The sequence below is a fragment of the Solea solea genome, chromosome 6, assembly GCF_958295425.1.
Source record: "Solea solea chromosome 6, fSolSol10.1, whole genome shotgun sequence".
Lineage (NCBI taxonomy): Eukaryota > Metazoa > Chordata > Actinopteri > Pleuronectiformes > Soleidae > Solea > Solea solea.
This window is the reverse complement of record NC_081139.1, coordinates 4,708,095-4,730,422: the sequence shown is the minus strand read 5'-3', so window position 1 is coordinate 4,730,422 and position 22,328 is coordinate 4,708,095. Positions and strand designations below refer to the sequence as shown.

The following is a 22,328-nucleotide window of genomic DNA, read 5'->3' as shown; positions in this document are numbered from 1 at the left end:
TTCCCTCCTCTCTTCACAGTTTCTCCTTAAAGCTGCAGTGTGTAACATTTGGGGATTTATTGTTGTTGGTCTGTTTGGGATTTGTGAACTGAAATGATACAACATTATTTGTATGCCTCTGTCTCTGCCTCTGTCAAGCAATACTATCAAACCTGACCGATGGACTGATACACAGAGAGTGCAGGGGCTTATTTTGTCCACAAACCAAAATGATTAATTTTTAATGATTTCTTTGTTATGCAGAGCAAAGAAATGAAGAAAATATTCACATTTCAGAAGCTTAAACGATTGGAAATCTTGTTTTAATCATGAAAAAAGTTTCAAACCGACATGAAATCGACATAAATCAACGTCACGTGTGGAATGAACATGAGATCTAAACACCACAGAGAGTCTGGTGAAAGCGCGTAGGATTAATCGATAACCAGTGTGTGACCTCTAGTAGGAAATTGTTTGAATATATCAAATATCAAAATATTTGCCATTTTTAAGCTCTTTTTCAAGCGTCGTAAAAAAGTAGTGAAAAATGATCACACAGTATTCCATCATGATACTGCAATAAAGATATTCATGATGATATTTCACGTCAGAATAATAACACATTTATGATGCAAAATCAAGTAAATAAGAGAACAGAGACGTGTCTCTGTGTGCAGCTGCTGTCACTGATGCCATGTTTCTCCGCCTCCACAGCTCAACGTTCACTCCCCCTCTTAAAGGACATTTGATGTTCCTGACTGATCATTTCTACACCAGTGGGATCAAAAATAATTTATTATTGTCATTACTAGTGCAGTGCCTGTTCAATATGCCTGCTTCACAGGGGTAGAAGCAGCTGTTTTTGTCATATATATCCGTCATATTTCTACAATGATCTCTTGCATTTCTGATTCTAAACAATGTGGAAGTCAGTATACGTCACACGCTGGCCGCCCCCGTAATTACCTGCCAGGTTTGAAGCCTGTCCCTATGCACAGTTCTGCAATCAAAAAGAAAGGCATTTATAGATGAATTACCGTGTGATTAAGTGCACATTATGTCATTTATGCTATTAGGGGTCACTCAATGAAAACCACAAGAAAAAGACCTGGTTTAATGACATTCAGAGACAGCGTGGGATCATGGGAAGTGGTATTTTGCTTGATTCCCATGTAGAGCTTCAGTTGCAGATCATGCAGCAAACACCCGAATAAAAACAACCACACAATAAATTGATAAAACTAGACAACGCACTGGATAACTAGTAGTACCAAATATTCTGTCCTCACGCTGATATCTCATATGGGTTTGCCCTGGGAGTTAAAGCAGATGACGTCATTAAAAGGCTAATTAAACAGACTGTGTGTTTCTACTGATTTAAAGAGTGTTGGAAGCATTTTGGCTCATGTAAGTATTCTCCTCTCCTCTCCTATGTTCAAATATAGATATTTGAACATAATTTGATATCTTAGATTCTACCATTATCATAGATTATCATAGTGTTTATAGGTCACATATTCAGTAAAATATGCATTTTTTCTCATCTTATTTGTTGTTGAGTCAAAGTTGTGATTCATTTGATATCACATTTTTAGTAGTGATATAAAGTAACAATACTTGTGCAGAAGTCACAAAATAGAGCGTTTTTCTTTAGTTTTTGTTCATAAAAACGAGGCATGTGAACTTTGAACTGTGACGTGTTTCCAAATTTCACAAATTCAATCCTATTTTTAACATTTTGAGTACTTTTTTGCTCAGGTGTGTTTATATAGTTGGTGAAAATGACATTTTTTCTTTGACTCCTTAAGGAGGAGAAATTGTGCGTCAGTCAGTGATGATCTGTTGTTGTTCTCACTAGGTCGCACACTGATCAAAGTTATGCAAAAAGAACTCACTTCAGGGCAATTTAACCTGGCTTTTTGACCATATTTTTGTTCTAGATCAGTAAAAAAAGACTCAGCGTTCTGTGGGAGATAATTCCATTTGTCCTTGTTAAAAGTCCTAGCTGCAGAGTTGTGTCTCAGATGAAAGGTTAATATGAATGAAACTGGATTTCTTGTAATCAATTATTTAATACAGTTTGCCTTTTGATATTTTTGCATCAGCTTTCCTGAGAGATTACGATGGATGTTCGCGACGGGTCGATCACGTGAATGTGTGACCTTTTTAAGAAAATGTGGTCACTCGGGCCAGGTGTGTCTGTGAGACATTTAAATTCACTCATTTCATGGGGTTGGTCGTATGTATCGAAGCTGCCAGGTGGTGGCAATGTTGCTGTGGGCAAAGTTAAACTCCCCTCTGCAGTTTATACCCCCCCCCCCCCCCGCCTTCTCTGGATCTCTGTGCTGTAACACAGAGCCAGTTATCACACTGACATGCAGCTTTCGTCATCCCAAAGGTTTCCACCTCTGCTAATAATTTACGAGCGCTCTCTTGAAGGTCAAAGGGGAAATGTGTGCTGTACATTTATACATTAGAGATATAGTCTTGAAAGATACACTCCTGTCTGCATACAGGGTCTGTATTACTCTCATTTAGCGTCATTTGTTGATTTGTATGATATAAAACGCTTCCTCCGACTAAAAAAGAACATGATGACATACAGTATTTCTTGTTAAAGCGAGCTCTTGTCTTCCCGTGCCGCTACAGATGGACAGTCATAATTGTCATAATTAGTACTGCTCAGTCTTATATGATGTCCTCTCACTCTTTTGAGAGAGCGTCCTCTGTAAGATGTCATTAACATTAACTCAGCAGTGTAGGATTCTGCCACAGGAAATGTAGTTATATTATTATAGGAAAGAGTGGGAGGTTATCATAGACTCTCCTTATTTGGTTATCGCCGTTGTTCCTGTCCCTCACGAGTCGCGCAGCTCGATGAAAGTGCAAACTTCATCATTCAGGATGATATTGTTGAACATGGAGTTTGGGTTTTTTAATCCTTACTCCTTAATCCCATCAAACACCTTTGGAATGAAGTTAAATGACTCAGGTCTTTTTGAACAAAAAAAAGAAGAAAAAAGGTCAACGTTCAATCTCTTTGTCTTCGATCTCGTCTGTAATAGATGAATGAGAGCAAGAGGAGGAAAGCTTCACACACTGTGACGATCGTTATAGAGCCGATTAAAGTCCAGAGCTGTTCATCAACCACATGTGGTTGTAATCTGACTTGTCCTTGCACATTTGGCCGTATAGCTATACACTCTATATACAATTAGATAGTCACACGAGGTAAATTAATCCTTGAAATGGCTAAAAGAGAGAAATCTGATGTGTCACACAAATGTTTTTGTTTCAGTTTAGCATTCACTTTTTGTCTTTTTTTTGTCTCTCTCAGTGTCAGTTGTCATTTTTACACTTTTTATTCCCCGTTGGATTTTGTTGTGGTGAACATCTGCAGGAAGAACCGCCTCTTGTCTTGCATCGTTGTGAGGATGTTTCTCAAGGTTTTTACTGTCATGACTTTCACAGCTTTTAAAATTAGACAAGAGAAGTGTAAGGAACGGGGAACAAAAACGGAACAGCAGTTGTATCCTGAAGACAATTGGAATATGTGTAAATGCTGCATGTTCACTTTATACTGCAGTATGAACATTGCATATATATATATATATATATATATATATTTACATTCAAAAAAAGATGAAAAATCAACCTTCTAGGTCAGCCTTTCTCAATGTGTGGTGCGGTGACAAGCACGTAACACATCATGTTTTAAAACTTGTTTTAATGTCAGTGTTTCTCAGACTGCCTGAGAAACAGTCTGAGAAAATGTGTTGTTTTCAATATCAAATAGCTTATGTAAAATCAAACAAATATTTGTTTTGTGGCATTTTGACTAAGATTGTATGTTAAATGTTTACAAATGGCTCTAGTGAGGCCGTGCCACTGATTTGTTATCATTTGTCCTCTGTAACAGACACCAGGTCAAATTTCTATGTTGATCAGTATTTAATTTAATGATAAGAATCTCTGCACACTCTTAACATTCCCTTCAGCCCCGAGCTGTGCTCTGTGTTAAGTGCCCAAATAAAAGTGGCAGCCTGTTAAAATAAAATCCTCATTGTTGTGATCATTAAAACCAGCACATTGACATTGACATTGTTGACAATGACAATGTTCACGTTCTAGTTTGCAGAAACACAATATTGCCGCCCCACGTGATGCGTCCTGCGACCTTAGCTGACTCCTTTGCTCCTATCTCCTCACGGATATCTGAGATCCTCACCATATGTCTCAGGCTTTAGCGCAGCCTCCCTGCAGAGGAAACTTATTTCATTTGCTTGTAACCCAAAACTCATGACCATATACAGTAGTTGAAGGTTGCAGCACACATCACCTGGTGAACTGAGAGCTCTGGTTTCTGACAGACGCTGTTTTCTGGTGGAAAATCGCTGATCTCAGACTTTCATCCCTGCCTCAGTGTGTAGGTCGCGGTTTTATCGGAGAACATAGGCTGTAAAAACAACAAAAAAGTACTTTCAGCAGATTATATACAAATCTTCACAGTCGCTCTGTAGAGACATTTTGCTTTTCTTTGGATAAAAGAGTCCAGGTGATCCGTCTGCACACAGTGATGCAGAACAATGAGTCAAACAACACAGTTACAGGCTTGTGTTGATGCTGTCAGATACATGGAAGGATTCGGCAAAGCAAAGTTTGGTAAGCTACTGTAGATCTGTTCAAATCCTCACGTTTGAACAAACTTGAGCTTATAGCTTTGCCATTGTAGATTCAGTACCTTTTATTCTGTGTTGTGTAGCACTGGTGTTGGTTCAACACGGGCTTTTGTTCCGCAGCAACAGTGTTGTTCAAATTCAAATGCTTTCTCTTGGGAGTTCCTCAGATTCTCGCACATGCTCGGCATCCTCTCGTGCAACTCTGGGCCTCCTGTGGTTGTCTAGTAGTCATTTTAATATTATCTCTTCATCACGAGATGGATGGATGAACTCATTTCAATATAATACTCTGTTACTGTACTCCTCACGTTTGACTTTAAGGAAAAAAACAAACCCAAAGAGCTCCCTTGATCATATTTTGTATGATTTCATAAAGCAACAATTATATATAGACACTAAAAAGGAGGGATTTCATTATACAAGGAAGCTTTTTTTTTTTTTTTATGGGACTGTGCAGGCTGACAAGAGACCAACATGCCTCATTAGAGTTCATTGTTAATGTTGTTGCCGCTCCTGGTGGGCAGCAACAAAGATTGTAATGAGCTGTCCACGTCTCAGCCACAGACAGCGTTGGGCCACCTGTGAGTGGGAGAGCTTTACACAAAAGAGCACAATATTCTTCTGATTTAAATAATTGTACATATTGTATCAAAAAAAAACAAACACATGATGAATATCAGCTCCCAAACATGCTTCACGATGGCTGACGAACCGTATAAAATGTTGTGAAGAATGACTGAAAGATTAAGTTACTGCATACTGTACTTGCTATAATGTTATTTTGTAGTATTTCAGATTGCTCATGAATACTTTGAGAGTGATGACCTTGCAGATAGATACTGTACACACCTCTAGACCTCTAGCTGTCAGTTGATGTCAGATCTGCCTGCAAAAGAGAAAAAGAGAAGAATTGCAGGTTATGTTCTAATTTCACATGTGAGAAGCCACCACTTATTAAAAATGGTTCAACAAACTAAATCCCTGTTGCTTCTCTTTCATGTATTTGGCCAATGCAGGAGCTGTAAAACTTTGATTGAGATATGGTGCGGTCAGAGCGGTCAGCGTAAATGTTGTGTGGCACAGAGTGAGGATTGAAAGTGAAAGCAGAGAGGGTGTGTGTCATTTGCAGCAGCAGCGGTCACTGCCTGACGTCTTTGGTCATTTCTGGACGCGGCGTTACACCTTATAAAAGCTGAAAGTGAAATTTAAGTCCAATCATCAACCTGTGTTGTAAATATTTTATTCCCACCTCCACCCTGTGCTGTTGTGATATATGCTGCGCAGGCTGCGGGTGCTGCTGTAACGTCATAAACATGTCTCTTTTTCACCGTGCTACTGCAGTTCAAGAGGAGGCTGAACTGCGAGGCCGTAAATCTTCGATCACTCGACCTTGGTCGTCGTCAGTGAGTCGAACGTCCCCTCACTCGCTGGCTCTCTTCCCTAAATTGACCTCTCAGCCTTAGAACCAGTGTCCTTATTTTAACCCTCAGCGCACAGGTGCATCCGTGTTAATTTGCCATGGGAGTAATACACAGCTCCTTATATGGACATCCTGGGTGTGTGTGTGTGTTTATCGGTCACATATTCAGGCTTTAAAAAGAAAAAGGCATTTTTTTCCTTCTTCTTACGTTTTGTTGAGTCAAAGTTATGATTCATTTTACATGGCATTTTTAGTAGTGATCTAAAGTCGCAATAATTATGCAGAAGTCACAAAATTAGACTGTTTTTCTTTTCTTTTTGTTCATAAAAACTGTGACGTATTTCCAAATGTCACCAATTCAATCCCATTTTAAACATTTTGAATACTTTTTGCTCAGGTGTGTTTATATAGTTGGTGAAAATGAAAAAGAAAATCCTCAGATTGCATATAGGTTGTGCTGAAAAAAAGGATATAGTATAAACATAGTAATGGGAAAAAAACAGCCAGAAATGCTCTGTGTTCTCAGGGTTAAATATCCTACTTTTAATGTGACCAATGCTGGAAAGATGAATTAGTCAGTCATATGCTCAGTTTTGAGATTCAACTAGAGTTAATCTTCATTTCTTATAACAATCTATGTTTGTTGAAGAAAGCGAGACATGATATAATGTCACCCATGGATCTGGGATATGCTCATAGCTAATAGGGGACAAACAAACCAAAATATCCTCCTTGTAACTGTGTGTTTTTGCTTGTATTGATCAAACATTTCTACATTGCCACCCACAGGCTCTGTCCAAAGAGCTTAATGGTGGCAACTCTGAGCAAAACTCTGAGCAAGACATTTGTGTTGATGTGTACTCTAACTGAAGACAAACAAACAAACAAACAAACAAACATTCTTCATGAAGGCTGCCTCCATGAGAAAAGGGATTATATGCTTTAATGGCTTGAATGTGTGTGTGTGTGCGACTGTGTCTTGGTAATGGATTTAGCCTAATGAGGCCATCTTGTCTAAAAGAGGGATTATTCTGAGGGAAAAGAGCACTGAAAACGACTCAATTGTGGCCGTGGATAAAGCAAATGTCTCACGTCTGATCCACAAAGTCCCACCAGTGTCGGAGGAAACCAAACTTTGGAGCTATTGAGCCTGAAAGAAAGACACACGCAGATGCTTATGTTCCACTGTGTTCACATGTGTTTTCTGTCTTTTGAATCTGTTGCAGCCGTCCAGTCTCTCAACAGCTTGAACGACCAGATTGCTCAGTTCGTGGTGACCAGACCTTGTAGCCTGACTGATGAGGATGAGGCCTTCATACCGGGAGAGCGCGACACCTTGAGGAAGTCCATGACCCTGATGAGACACCTGCTCATGGACGCACAGGTATGACGCTGATCAGCTGTTTAGATACAACTTGTATTTGCTCTAGGTACGAGAGCTGCACTGTACACTATTTTTTTAAATAACGGTCACTGTCGTTGACATTTAGAGAGAAAGAGCAACAGAGTCCTCTGTCATCTGTCTGTACAGCCGGCTACAGGTGTATACTGCTGGAGGAGAGGGATGGGGGAGGGTGGGAGTGTCACCAACTATCTCTCGGTTCTCTCTTTGTGTACATGTCGTTAAACTGCGACCAAAATGGTGGAAATGTCTCTGCTCTACATGTTTATTGAACCGGTGGTTTGATACGACGGCGTTTATGTTTATGTTCTGCACGAACACTCACAGAGGAGGCATTGTAAACACAAGTTATAGTGACTGTGTGTGTGTGTGTGTGTGTGTGTGTGTGTGTGTGTTTCAGAGAGAGAGAGAGAGAGATTATAGAAATGTACAAATATACCAACAATCACATCATTCTGCTACAGTCTACAGTGCTCTCTGTCAATGAAGTAGCCGACAGCTGAAACACTGCAGCTATACAGTGGCATAAATCCATGGTTCTCAAACTGTGGTACATGTACAGCAGTATGCAAGCGCCCTGTAGTGGTACTTGGAGGAAAATCAGAAATAATCAGTACGTTTACACGCACAGTTTAAACATGCTACGGCCTTATTATCCATCCATCTTCTACCACTTTATCCTCCACATGAGGGTCACACGGGGCGCCATCACAGGGACACATATAGAGACAAACAACCATCCACTGTCACACTCGCAGTCAATTCAGAGTGTCCAATTCCAATTACCTAATAATTAGAGTCACCTTATCTCTCGCTATCAGTGTGTGTGAAGTATATGTGAGGAAGAGGAGGGAATAAATCTGCCTCCTGTGAGACACCACTGTGTTTTAACGTCGGTGATAATCGAGTTACTTCAAGAGCTCAATATTTTCTCAGGTGGTTGTTGGTATGTGATGCGATTGTCGGTCTCTGATCACGTAACGACTCCTCATATAAAGTGAAATAAATACAAACGTATTACAGTAAAGTCACTGCAGAACTCGATGATATGATAATTCATCCTCACAGTGTTGTAACATCTGTCCTCCTATTTATATTCCCTCTACATGTTGATGAATGCTGGTGGAATCTTGACACTGTGATGTATTTGGGTCATCCATTAGCACCGTCGCACCCCTGCATGATGGATTCAGACTCCCCCCCCCTCCGTTTTCCTGGAGATATTTTCTCCAACACGCTGTCATTGATTAAAAGGAAGGTAATTCGGCAAAAGGCCAGTGTGCCTCTGCCTCAGCTCAGTGGTGTGCAAGGTGAAATGAAGGATGGTTAGCCCGCAGTCAGCTTTTTTGTGTGACGTCAGGAATATAGCGTTCGGGAAGTGATGGATGAGTGTGAAACTAATACGAAGATAGGGCGACGACTATCTCTCAGTTGTACTTTGCGAGGGGAAAAAAGTTTGTTTGTAGTTCATTGTTAAGTGTTGAACTCAGACACCGGTCTGTGTGATAGATTTCTGTGGGTGTCAGACTCTACACCTGCAACCTGTCCTTGTTTTTCCCCTGTCAGACTGGATTCTCTCGCAGCTGGAGGGCTTGTCCCTGTGATGATGATGACATGTAACTGACAGTTGTTATGTCCACGGACGTTTTCATCATTCATATTTATGTCACAAATGCGTTGTATTTTGTCATAAAATGACTATAATGTGTCATCAGAGATTTGATTGGCATCTGACTCTGACAATGTTGTGCACACGTTGCATCAGGTGCGGATTTTTGTGAGTTTAGAATGGTGATTATAGTGTTTGCATTGTGTTTGCGCGTGTATTTTTATTAGTGCAGAAACGTTGGCGGCAGGTTTCTCACCTCTGGTTTCTGTTTTAGCCTTAAAGTGAAATGATGGCAACATACTATGTATCAGCTGGAGCTAATTATAGACAATAATATTAATATTAATATTGACGCTAACATTAATATTATTAACAATAATAATAATAATAATAATAATAATGATGATAATGATAATGGTTATAATAATAATAATAATGATAATAACAATAATAATAATAATAATTATAATTAACTTATTAGACCACACTGCACCGTCCAATTTGAGTGTCTTTTATTTAATTAAATTTAATTTTTTACTTATTATGTGTTTTGCATTTTATGTAAGGTGACCTTGAGTGTCCAGAAATACACCAAACTGTAGTATTATTATTATTCTTAATCGACCTAAACAAAAATGGCTCTTCCTCATAAATGTCAGAAAATGTTGAAAAATGTTGATCTTTGTTTCTAAAACCTGGAAATGATGATGGATGTTATTCTTGAATGTCTTATTTTGTCCACAATCCAAAATGATTCAGTTTTAATGATTAGTAGATGGTGCAAATAAACCAGAAAATATTCACATTTAAGAAGCTTTTTTTCATTTATTGAAAGAACACTCACTCTGATTCATCGATTATCAAAATAGTTGATGATTAATTTAGTAATCGATGAATCGAATAATCGCTGCAGCCCTACATATGCCGTGTTTCCACGAGCGCGGCTCTACTCTCCTCGGTACAGTGCGGCACAGTTCATTAGCTGTTCCATTAGTGATAGTACCTGGTACTTTTTATAGTACCTGCTCAGACGAGGTTCCAAGCGAGCTGAGCCAATCCTGTGTGTGATGTCGTCACACAAAGAGGCACAAGAATAAAAACTGAACAATGCCGGACTGTAGATCAGTTTAAAAGACTTAACAATCCTGAAAACGTGGTTTAATCTCCAACATTTAGCAAAGGAAATGTCTAAAATCTCATCCTTTCGCAGAGGAGTCTGGTGTATTTAGCTGCATCGCTGTGTCCGACGGAGTCTGTGCTCGAGTCATGAAGGAAGTGCTGAACAAATCTTTTTAATTAACTGATTCTAATGATTCACTTACATCGAAAACAACTTCTTTGCAAGTCACTAGTCACTCGTTTGTGTGTGTCGCGTATAAACAAAGGCGGAAACCATCGACATAATATTGTAAAAACTGCTTTATAATGGTGTAGAAAAAAATCAGCTGCTTTGGAGGTTGTGAACAAATTGCTTTTTTTTCCACCTTCCCACACAAATCCAATTAAAGTTAGAGTTTATTTAACTTAAGTTACTTTCAGATGTTAGAAGATAAAGCTAATTAAACACAAGTTGGTTTTGGTTCAATATAACCAGACTCTATAATTAATTTGTTTGCTACTTGAACGCGGTCTCTGCATATTCCACATTATCTGATTGTTCAGACTCACTGTCGTCACACAGACAACAACGCGACAGATACAACGATTCCTGCCGTATCATGCATCACATTTCCGAGTCCTCTGTGTCTCACAGGTCAAAGTCAAGCGCCATCCCGCTCCTTGTATGCTATACATGGAGCATGGCTCATCCAAATGTATGCAGAGTAGAATTTCTGCTGTCATATGGAATATAAAATAAATCCAGATCTCAGATTCTCTTCTGGTCTCAGGTTTCCAAGTGCTATTCTCAGTTCAGCGGAGGCAGCTCAAGCAAGCTGCTGTCACTGGTGTACAGAGACTTTTACAACAAAATTAGAAAGAAGAAAAAAAGATAAGAAACCCTGATGTTTCCTATTATATTTGCATTTTACAACAAAAGGTTTAGTCTTTCTGTGGGATTTGTGAAGGAAGCGTCATCTCATGAATTCAATATACCATTTTCAAGTTCACAGCCACTAAGAGGAGGAAAATTAATTTAGAAGGGATTTGAATAGTTTCTCTTTGAATGCTGTCCCAGAATTGATTGCCTCATTTGTCATTTGCACAGATGAATTATTTATGTTCCTGTTGCCGTGCTGGGGTGACTAATCAACCGCTTTTCATTGGAGGTGGAAGCTGTGAATTAATGTAGTGGAACCATACACTGCATTAGGTACTTTGGTCGAGGAGTCGGCAGAGCTACAATAGCAGAGTGATGGTGTAATTCCATGATTTTTTAATATGAATGTCTGTGCATTTGAAAGTCAGTTGACAGTTCAAATGAGATACTTTAGTGTGCAGGTCAGTAAACCACCGACAGCAGCGTGTCAGAAAAGTCACTCTGTATAACTCTGATCAAGTTAAAGGACTTTATCTGAGGAAACATCAGGCTTGATGTCACTTTTATTGTTATTATTAGGGAGGCTGCATAGTATTATTGGCTGAGGCATGGTATGCTTTTTTTTGGAAGTCATGAAAGGTCCTTTCTGTATGAATTTGTGACATCTGATGATGGGACTGCACATTTAGGAGGACGTTAGTGGCCTTCACATACCAGAACTTATGTAAACACTCTTTCACAACTCTCTCCCCTCCCTTCTTTTGTTGGTTCATGTGTCAGATTTATGTGGGCAGAGACATTCCTTTGTTTTCATATGTAGCTTCTGCTTTAAAACAAAAGGACACGTCTGTTTGGGCTGCTGTAGGAACATGGCGGCGCACGATGGCAGCCTCTGTAAAGCCAAAGCCTCTTACCTGAAGTACATACAAGGCTTATTCTAAGGATATGAACATTACTTAATTGATTTGGTTTTTTCTGTTCTTATACTTTTTAAAGTCATTCTTAAAATGTGTAATTTAACTTTTACTAAAGTATGTTTTTTTTGGAATTACTGTACTTTGGAAGTGCTGTATTTTCATTAAAAAAAAATCAATAAAATCACGCACTGGAAACTTTGACAGGTGAATGATGAGGACAGGTGAATGATGAGGACAGGTGTATGAATGAGGACAGGTGTATGAATGATGAAGACAGGTGAATGATGAGGACAGGTGAATGATGATGAGGACAGGTGAATGATGATAAGGACAGGTGTATGAATGAGGACAGGTGTATGAATGATGAGGACAGGTGAATGATGATAAGGACAGGTGTATGAATGATGAGGACAGTTGAATGATGAGGACAGGTGGATAATGAGGACAGGTGAATGATGAGGATAGATGTATGAATGATGAGGTCAGGTGAATGATGATGAGGACAGGGGAATGATGAGGATAGATGTATGAATGATGAGGACAGGTGAATTGGCACTAATTAAGGCCCCTGAGTGAGTGAGAAAGTTAAAGCATTTGTGACCTTTGACCCATTTTGACTGATACATTATGTGTTTACATATTTTATTTTGTAAGTAAAATGTAAACAAAATAGTGGTACTTTTACTTGAGTAGAATATTTTAGTCTCTTTATCTCTTTCCACGTCTGATGTGTATCACTGTAAACACTGAACATCAGCATTGTAACAACTTCGTCATTTATCCTCTCCAGTTACAGAATTCCAAAGAAAGCTTTGCACGTTGTAGGAGAAATGAAACTAAAAAAGTTTCATATGTGCCAGAAATAGATGCTATCTGATTCTGGCAGAGCTGTGTAAGCTGCTACTTTAGTCAATTCAATTACAGCACTGGCACATCTACTTTAATTCATTATCGAGCAGAGAAGAATTAAAGGAGCAATATGAGTTTGAGCCTGAAAGAAAAGAAATTGGGAGTTGAGATTAACGATTCAGCGAGGTTTGGAGTGACCTGCAGTTGTTGGTGAGAAATTGTCTCTTTCCAAATCTGCTACGTGATGAACTTATAAACTATTTGACACTTTTTGAGTGACAGATGAATATAAAGATATAGCCGAGGAAAAAGAGGGCAAAGAATCCCGGGATTGCAGCAAAAGTGAAGCCCATCCTGAAACTGATCTGTGATTTCTTCTTTTTTTCCTTTTCACCCTCTTTGAGTCTGACTGCCTGCAGGAAAACTAGGTTATCATATACGAGATCCTTTTAAAGTCGGGCTCTCTTTGTTCTGTATATATCTTTGGGTGTTTCGACACAAAGAAACTGTTATCAGTCACAGCTTTCATCTCAAATCTCATTTTCGCAAAGACTTCGCGATTCCTTCCTCTGACCGTACGGCGTGGAAATCGGTCCCCGCTTAATCCTCTGCATCTATTTCAGTGATACATCCTTTGTGTTAGTGAGAGCTAATGTGGGCTGGACTTCAAAGAGCTGGGCCTGCTCTTTTTTTTTTTTTTTTTTAAACAATTGCAGTTTCAGCTAGTATTTCACCAGGTTTCTATACAGCTCTCCACCTCCCTCAGAAACACCAGGGGAACAAAGATGATTAACGAGTAAACATGAAAATGTAACAGAGCAGACTACAGCGACGGCTTTAAAGCACATCTGTCTCTGCTGATGATTAAGCAAACACAAGTGCAGGAATAAAATCACCGCAGATTTATACGTCCTCATGCATGACGGATGAAATTGTTCCTCAAATGCCCCGAAGTAAAAAAACATGCATTGTTTTCTGACCCCCGTCACATTACGGAGCTCACGCTCTCCCCACGCAGCTCAATCAAACGAATGTATGCTGTTTTTCTACATGGAGGAGGCGTCGCTCAGTAAATCAAATACACCGTGGATATTTTGAGACAACAATATGGCCTCTGTCAGATGAAATGAAGCGTGGCAGACGGCGAGGCTGCATCATCCTTCATACTCTCCAGAAGCCATCTGTTGATGCACTTCAGGATGTTTAAATCTGGCCTGTTTGGGAGGTGCATGTTTCTATGGAAACCCCCGAGCACTATCACTTAGCTGATCTGGATCACCGTGCTCATCCTTGCACGGATCAAAGGTGCTCACCTCAATTTCAGAGAGAGTTTGGGTGAGACTAAAAGGCCGTCTGTCGCTGTCGATCTCATCTTGAGTGACAGACAGTGTTTGTACTCTTTGCTGGCCTTCTTGTTTGTGTCTGGCCGGTGTGGATAAGCATCTAGGATTGCGTTGCTTCTGCAGGAGGCTGGGACTCAGCATAACGCTGGCAACGTGTCCTCCTGTGACTTATTGCTGCCAAACGCAGAAAAGCTCAAAGTTCCTGGAACGATTTTCACACCAGATATTCTGAGCCACGTTTATTCTGTTTCGAGAAAAAGGAATTGATCGCAAACTCATCCGTCCATCAGCTTCTGAGGGTACACTTGGGACAGTCAGAGTCACTAATATTATAATCTGCATTTCCTTTGACTGTGGAAGGAAGTTAAAATATCCAAAGATAACCCTCACAGGCAGGGAGAGAACACAAACTACACAAACTAAATCATTTTGTCCATAATTTAGCATTCAGCCGTAGGTGAGCTTCCTCGTGATGCTGCTGCTGCTGCTGCTGCTGCTGGAACCTGAATAATTCATGAAACGTCCGTTTCTGTACACTCAGCAGACATTGATGGGACATACAGTGACATTGGTGTGTGTGTGTGTGTGTGTGTGTGTGTGTGTGTGTGCCCCCGACTTGACCAAATACCAGTCCCAGCTTCTTCAGTCTCACTTGACCCTTCCTCAGGGGTAGAATTTCTGCAGGATAAAGATATATATATATATATATATATATATATATATATATATATATAATGATTGTTATCAAAGCACTGAGTTCCCTGTTGACCTTAGCTGAGATTTAAATGATCCCTGCTTCCACAGCCTGTGGGGTGGTGCAGGACATATAAATGACTCTGCTTTATCTGATTCCCTGCCAGAAGCAATCGCTCTGAGGAGCTGGTTCCAGGCGGGCATCTGGCCCAAAGCTACTACACCTTTTTTTTTTTTTTTTTTTTTAAATTGTTTGCATTTTGAATCACTGGACCTTGAATATCTAATATTTTTTTTTTTGACACATCTCATATGATGCAGAATGTGTACTTTGGATGAAATAACTTGATTTTCTGACACAGTGAAAGAATAGTGGCTGGATTGGATTGGATTTACAGTTCAGGTCATATAGATAATGAGACTTTTGCCTGGAAATGTCGTGATAATGAGGCTCAGTGTTGTGAAACAGGCAGATTGCTGCCACAGATGACGGAAAATGACATATGATTGGAGCATATTCTAAAAAAACTCGACTGATAACAGCAGATGTCAGGGATCATCACCAGTCGTCTTTAATGGAACAATATCTGAGTAAACAACAGTTTTGGATGCACATTTTCAGGATTGAGAGAATCTGTCAATTATTCTGCTTTCAAATGATGCAATTCAGATTATAATTTACATTCATGACTTCTGTGACGTCTGTCGGCAGTTACACATAATCTCACATGTTTCCCCTCCTGTTTGCAACACCTTGAAGTTTAAATGTGGATTGTAAGGGTTAAATGTTTGGATGCTCTCTCACATGTTCCTCATTTTCAAGTGTTTGCTTCTACGTCAGTCTCCTAATCCACATACCACTACACTGCTCGGTCGCAGCAGCATCTCCTCACTCGTCGAGGAGCAGAACTACAGCATGATGGATTCATAAAGAGGTTACTTCACACAAAGTCAAGGCAGGAAGCACATCGAAGTATAAATCATCATCATCATGAAAACCCCATTTCGTTGTGTTTGTTTGCGCTAGTTAGTAAGTTATTTTTCCCCCCCAACTTCCAGTGTAAATAATCATAATTATGACGCTGACAGCACACTTCACTCTTCACTTCTATACTCTGACTCTGGATCCTCGCTCTTAAGCGTCTCGGTGTATGAATGTGTGTGTGTGTGTGTGTGTGTGTGTGTGACACTGGCTGGTAGCGGCGCCGCTCCTCTCCGCTCCTCTCCGCTCCTCTCCGCTCTGCTTGGTTGCTCCACTTATTGCATTTTGACTACTTCAGTGAGAACATGTTTTCAGGGATCGCAGCTGAAAACGTATCTGCATGCATAATCATGCATCGTCTAATGCTGCTGCCAGATTACTGAATCTTCAGTTTTTTATACAATTCCCTGGAGAGCCATCCTGCTTTGTCATGACTCTGTGTGATTTTTTTTTTTTTTGGGAGGCAGATGGTATTTTAATGAACTCCACAGAAGACATTTTATTTACATTGTCCTCTTGCAACCCTGAACTAAACAGCCAGACAGGTGCTTTTTAAAAAATACTTATAATTGTTATTCTTTGAAGGCAAGGTACACCTCAGTATGAATTTTAAATTACACAAAAAAAAAAATCACATTTGAGGTTTAAATTGACTTAATTGTATAATTTAAAGAAGAAAACAAATATAATGAACAATATTAGGGACCAACAATGAGAGTTTCTTGTCTGTGTGGCAGCAGGCGTATAATTGTATGCAAATCACTTTCTTTCAAGTTCCCAGGGTGCTACTTAATGTGTCACGTTGCTATTTTGCCCGCTTTTATTTTACATTAGAGCATTGACATATTCTGTGGTTTGGTTCAACGATAAGTCATTTTTTTCGAGCTACTGCCACGTTTCCAAAAGTCCCTAAAAGGTTTGTGGAGTGTGAGTCTCAGTGGGCGGGTTTTACTGAGTGCTGATAACAAGAAAAGGAAAAGAGGTTTGTTTGTTTAGTTCAATAGAAAAGAGCACAGCAATTACAATTGTTGTTTTAATAATTGGTGAAGAAAAAAAAGTGCTTTTCATGCACATGGCAACACAATGTGCTATACTAGAAATTTAGTTTTCCAATATTCATAATTTGAGTTTTTTTTTTATTATTTTTTTACAGGATTAACCCTTCAACACCTTTAACACCTAACCCCTCCTGCATGTTAAAGTAGTGTATTAACAATTTCAAATGAAGAAAAACAAAAAGGTTTATTTAGAAAAACACAAACAGATTTTGCATGTTAAATTTGAAAAAATGGAAACTTATACTTTACGTATAAGTGTTTTTCTCCTTTCTAGCGGCAAAGACGCTGATTTGCTGATAGTGAAATTACCGTAATTACCGCACGTTGGCTTTGATGTGCAACCTCTCAGCATCCGGAAACCGTTGGCATTTCTCCGATAGCACAAAACATCGCGTCACTATGACAATGCAAAGTGCGCTCGTGCCGACGTGTCGTCAGTGATACGCTCGGTTTTAAAGGGTAAATTTGTATGTATTTTATTTTATAATTTTGATTTTATATTGTATATTTTAGTAGCCTCAATATGCCAAAAAAATAAAACAAACTATGGCATTTATCCCATTTTAATTTTTTAATAATCTCAGCTCAGCATTGGAGACAAACATGCACTTGGATGGCATGGATTAAACCTATTGACCAACAAGTTTTTGCCAGTTTTTAAATCATTATTACACAAATCTGGAAAAGGCAGTGAAGTGTAACTCTTCTGGTTGGTGGAGGCGTGTATGACTGTGAGGCAATAACTCAATAAGTTCTTGAAAGTAAGTCTGAAAACAAGTGCAACAACAGCTTCAGGGACATGAGGTGTGATTCATTTTTCCCCTTTCTTTAACACTCACTGTACTCTATACCTGCTCACAACCAAACAGCACAGCAGCTGATACATTAGGTGACCAGCTGATGAACACAGTGGAGCATGTGGTCGCTGAAAAGCCTGATATATCCCTCAGGATTTGGTTAATCAAAATAAAACAAAAAGCAGAGCTAGAACAACATAGAATATTGAATTTATGTCACTATTGTTGTTTGAGTGCATCTCTAATAAGCAAATGTGGAGAAAAAAAAATCTATTATTTAAGTTTCAAACTAACTATAGTGTTTCACTGACCTGTCTGTATACTTTTTTTTAAAACCCGCCCACATACAGTATTATATCAATTTAATATTGGAGTAGAAAATGTGTAGATCTTGACGGGAACGACAGGAAACAACAATAACCCTCAGAACACAGAGTATTTCGGCTGCTTTTTCCCCATTACTATGTTTAAACGTATACAGTATATACAGAGGCTATAAGAATCTGTGCAATATAGAGTGTCTTATATCCTAGGCACTCTGATGAAATTCATTTTCTATAACTATATAAACCCACCCGAGCAAAAACTCTGAAAATGTTTAAAATCGGATTGACTTTCTTAAATTTGTAAATACGTCACAGTTCACAGTTCGCTTGACTCGTTTTTATGAACAAAAAGAAAAGAAAAACCCGTCTATTTTTGTGACTTCTGCACAATTATTGCTACTTTATATCCCGACTTAAAATGCAATATAAGATGAATCATAACTTTGACTCAACAACACATAAGAAGACGAAGAAAAACACACATTTTTTAAAGCCTGAATATGTGACCTATAAACACCCCCCCCAAATGTCCATATAAGGAGTTGTGTATTATTCCCACGGCAATTTACCAAGGGTGCACCTGCGGTGGTGATCCGTGCCGCATGAGTACTAAGGGTTAAGATTAGAGAGCCTCAACAACAACTCTGCATTTCTATGTATATTAAATATGTTTTGGAAACATAATAGGGCGACATATTGCTGATATCATATTGAGTGACAAACGAGGAGATGACTTTGCAGCTTCTCTGTGGCGTCTGTGTGTTTACGTGTACACAGGAAGTCACAAAATGACCGTTCCACTTCTGAAGAACTGAGATTTCCTAAAAACTCCAACGTGATTGTTCGTCCTTTTTTTTTGTTGTCATCCTCTCTTTGTCGTCTTTGTTTTTTTCCCCCCCTGACAGAAACACATACAACCAGTGAACACCTTAAACACATCAACTTCAATAACATCAAAAATAACAAACACACACACACACACACACACACACACACACAGTGACCTTTTCTACGGAATAAGGCATGTTCTTGGAGACATATTGTGGAGCATATTCATTTATTGAGCATGATCACGATGCTGTAGCAGTGAGTTTGCTCATGTAAAAACTCTGAAGAAACACAACATTTGTTTTGCTTTCCTCGGGTCTCCGTGTGAATGTCATGTTCTAATCCCTTACAAGAGCTCAACTCCCTCAACCGGACGAGTTCTGGATATAAACTCATTTAACATGCAGATTAATGCCATTCTGAGCCCCCTGGTAGAGCCTTTGTGTTCAGCACATTTAAACCACATATATTTTTATAATGAGAACAGGTTAGAGCCGCTTTGTCTCTCTCTCTTAATACATCTGTTTACCTGGATGCTTTATACTGTTAGTGTCAACAAGTGTTCAGTCAGGAAATGTTCCCGTCACTTATATTAATGGAGGAGACAGCCATATTGCTCTAATTAAAATAATCAAACTCCTGCTGTCAGGTTGGCACTTTTTCAGCACTGTTGTGGCTTGTGTGTGTAATTGCTTTTGCATTTTAATATTTTGAGGTGTGTGTGTGTGTGTGAGAGAGAGAAGGGTTTATATATACTGCATAGGTATGGAAAGGTTTTCCTCTGATGTGCTAAGTCTCTAGAACGCTGAGAGAATCTGTGCCGGTCTGAGTTCCTTTTACTGACTTTACTACACGCTTGAGCGTCTTTCAATTTAGCCGTTCTGATAACTGGGCTCTGACCCGGAGCGATAAATACTGAAATATAATAAATGACTTTGCCACTTGACATATTTTGACTCCAAACTCGTCTTTCTCTCGCACTCTTTCCATTTCTTTGCCTTGTTTATCTTTCTTTGCCGTGTCACTAGTTTTCAACATGTTGTCATCTCGTCTAAGCTTCACTTAATGAGGGAAGATCAACTGTTTGTGCCATAGTTGTATGTTTGCTGCTTTACAACTAAATATGATTGAACGTCATTGTCCGCAGTGTCAAAAAATTGTCTTTTGCTCCACATAAAAAAAAGACATAAATTACAACAACTATTTAAGAAGAAAGACTATAAAAACAAGATAAGTTGGAGTTCAATTACAGACAATCGAATTCAGTTTCAGCATTTTGATAAATTAACAATTTAATTGCATTTTTTTATAAAAAATACTTTTTTCTTTTTTGTTTTGGAGCGCAGAGTGCAGTGGATGAGACAGATCACTTGTAATGTCAGCTTTCTTTTTGATGCTTATGGCGCTTTTCCATTATACAGTTCTAGCACGGCCGGCTCGGCTCGACTCTACCCGGTTTGGTATCAGGCGCGTCGTTTTCTATTACTGAAGTACCTCCTCAGTGTCTTAATGCATTTTATATGCCACAAACACACAAACCAATGACAAGCAAAGGTGTAAGTGAATCATTAGAATCATGGAATTAGTACCATTATTTCAGCCATTATTTCAGCTCTGCCGGCTTTCGGCAGTCCTGTGGCTACTCCTCTGTTAAATATTATTATTTAAAAAATTTCCTTTGCTAAATGTTGGAGATGAATGCGCGTTTTCAGGATTTTTAAGTCATTTTAACTGATCTACAGTTTGGCATTGTTCGGTTTGATTCTTGCGTCCAATGTCGCGCTCATGACTCGTCCAGTGACGACAGTCTGACGACTTCACATGTTAGCATCTGTGGTTTCCCTATGATTTTTCCCCCTTTTCCCCCTCCATTCTCTCCTCTCTCCTGCCCCGCCCGGTCGAGGCAGACGGCCGTACGCCCAGAGTCTGCTTCAGTCAGAGATTTCTTCCTGTTAAAAGTGACTTTTTCTCTCTCCACTGTTGCCAAGTGCTTGCTCATTGTGTTCCTGTTGTTGGTTTTCTCTGTAAAAACTCTAAGGTCTTGCCCTAAAGGGCCTTGAGCTAATGTTAATGTTATGAATCAGCGCTACACAAATACAATTGAATTGAAAATTTAATTGAATTTGGTTCTCTGTATTAACAACTGTGGACAGTTGCTGTTTGCACATGACATCCAAGTGTCCGTGCCAAGCCACCGTATTAGGAACACCACGTTTTTCTTCCAGCTTCTTGTAAACAACAATCTCAAGAATTTCCTGGCTCACCCCACAATCTTTTTGTGTTTTTTTTTTATTTTTTTTTACGAGGTATAATAAATATTTTTTATTCTGTTTGTCACCTTGTGAAAACAATAGCACTAGCAAGGACACCACCGAGACAGTATTTGGACAGGCATAGAGTTTATTGCATGCAATAATGCATTTTTGATAAGAAGCAGATGAGGCTGACATGAAGAAATTGGAAGCTTGTGTATTGACGTGCATGCAAATTAGCTGCATAAGGACGACACTGGTAGTGGTGGGGTGATTATTGTCTCTAATGTTGCTTTGGAGTTTTCCTGTGGAATGACGAGTCTCTTAATCAGTAGGCTTTGCACATGTTCCTTTACATGCACCGACAAGAAGGATAAGCTCTTTATCAATACACTCCTGATACAGCTCTTCCACAGATCAGTGTGCAAAGCTTTTCTTCAGTTTTTGCCCTCACTGCTACAGTAATTTTGTGTTTTTCCTGCAGACTGTTGGTCTGTAGCTGTATAACAGACACTCACTTCTTTTCTCAGCCAAGGACTAAATAAAGATCTAAGACCCCTTCATGTATTTGGAATAATTTGACCGTAAGTTGTTATTTTAGAAAGTAATCTATATGTAGTATTTCAGAATATAAAATAAAATGGTCTATTTTTATGAAGCCTTTTATAAAACAGGCCTATACTCTATATTATGATCATTTTAATGTATGGAAAACTAAAAGCTACAGTTTGTAACGTGTGAAATGATGACTCCTGGTGCATATTCCAATCATTCTCTTTCAACATCAATTCCAATATCTCATTACCTCACTTGTGTTTCAGAGAGAGCCAGGGAGAATTCCTTGATCTAAAGTTCGCTGCTGTCGCACTTCACTGGCCGAGCTGTGATGCCCCCACCTTCCCTCCCTCCTTCCCTCCCTCCTTCCTTCCATCAGACATGATGTAAAAGGCATCAGTCTGTGTCACTGCTCAATCAGCATCATGTGACAGTGGTCTGAATGTCACTGACATTTTGTTTATATTTAAAAGTTACACACTATAGTATTAAAATGGAAAATAGTGTAATCATTTATTTATTATATATTAGTCCTTTAAAAAGTAACAGTGTTACTTCACATTTTAATTTGTATCATAGATCTTACTCATATTATTAAATTACTTTTATAAATAAAATAAAAAGTTTATGTTGGAACTGAATCAACTTTATTGAAAGAAAA

General features: G+C 39.0%; 1 protein-coding gene across 3 annotated transcripts in view; it reads left to right on the top strand.

Moving 5' to 3' along the window:
• The window catches only part of kaznb (kazrin, periplakin interacting protein b), a 92,218-nt gene that overhangs the window by 12,612 nt on the left and 57,278 nt on the right, over positions 1 to 22,328 (top strand). For all 3 annotated transcript variants that reach the window (XM_058632121.1, XM_058632124.1, XM_058632122.1), the window contains exon 3: positions 7,305 to 7,462. In XM_058632121.1, coding sequence (XP_058488104.1) covers positions 7,305 to 7,462 — 158 coding nt within the window. The remainder of the gene's footprint in view (positions 1 to 7,304; positions 7,463 to 22,328) is intronic.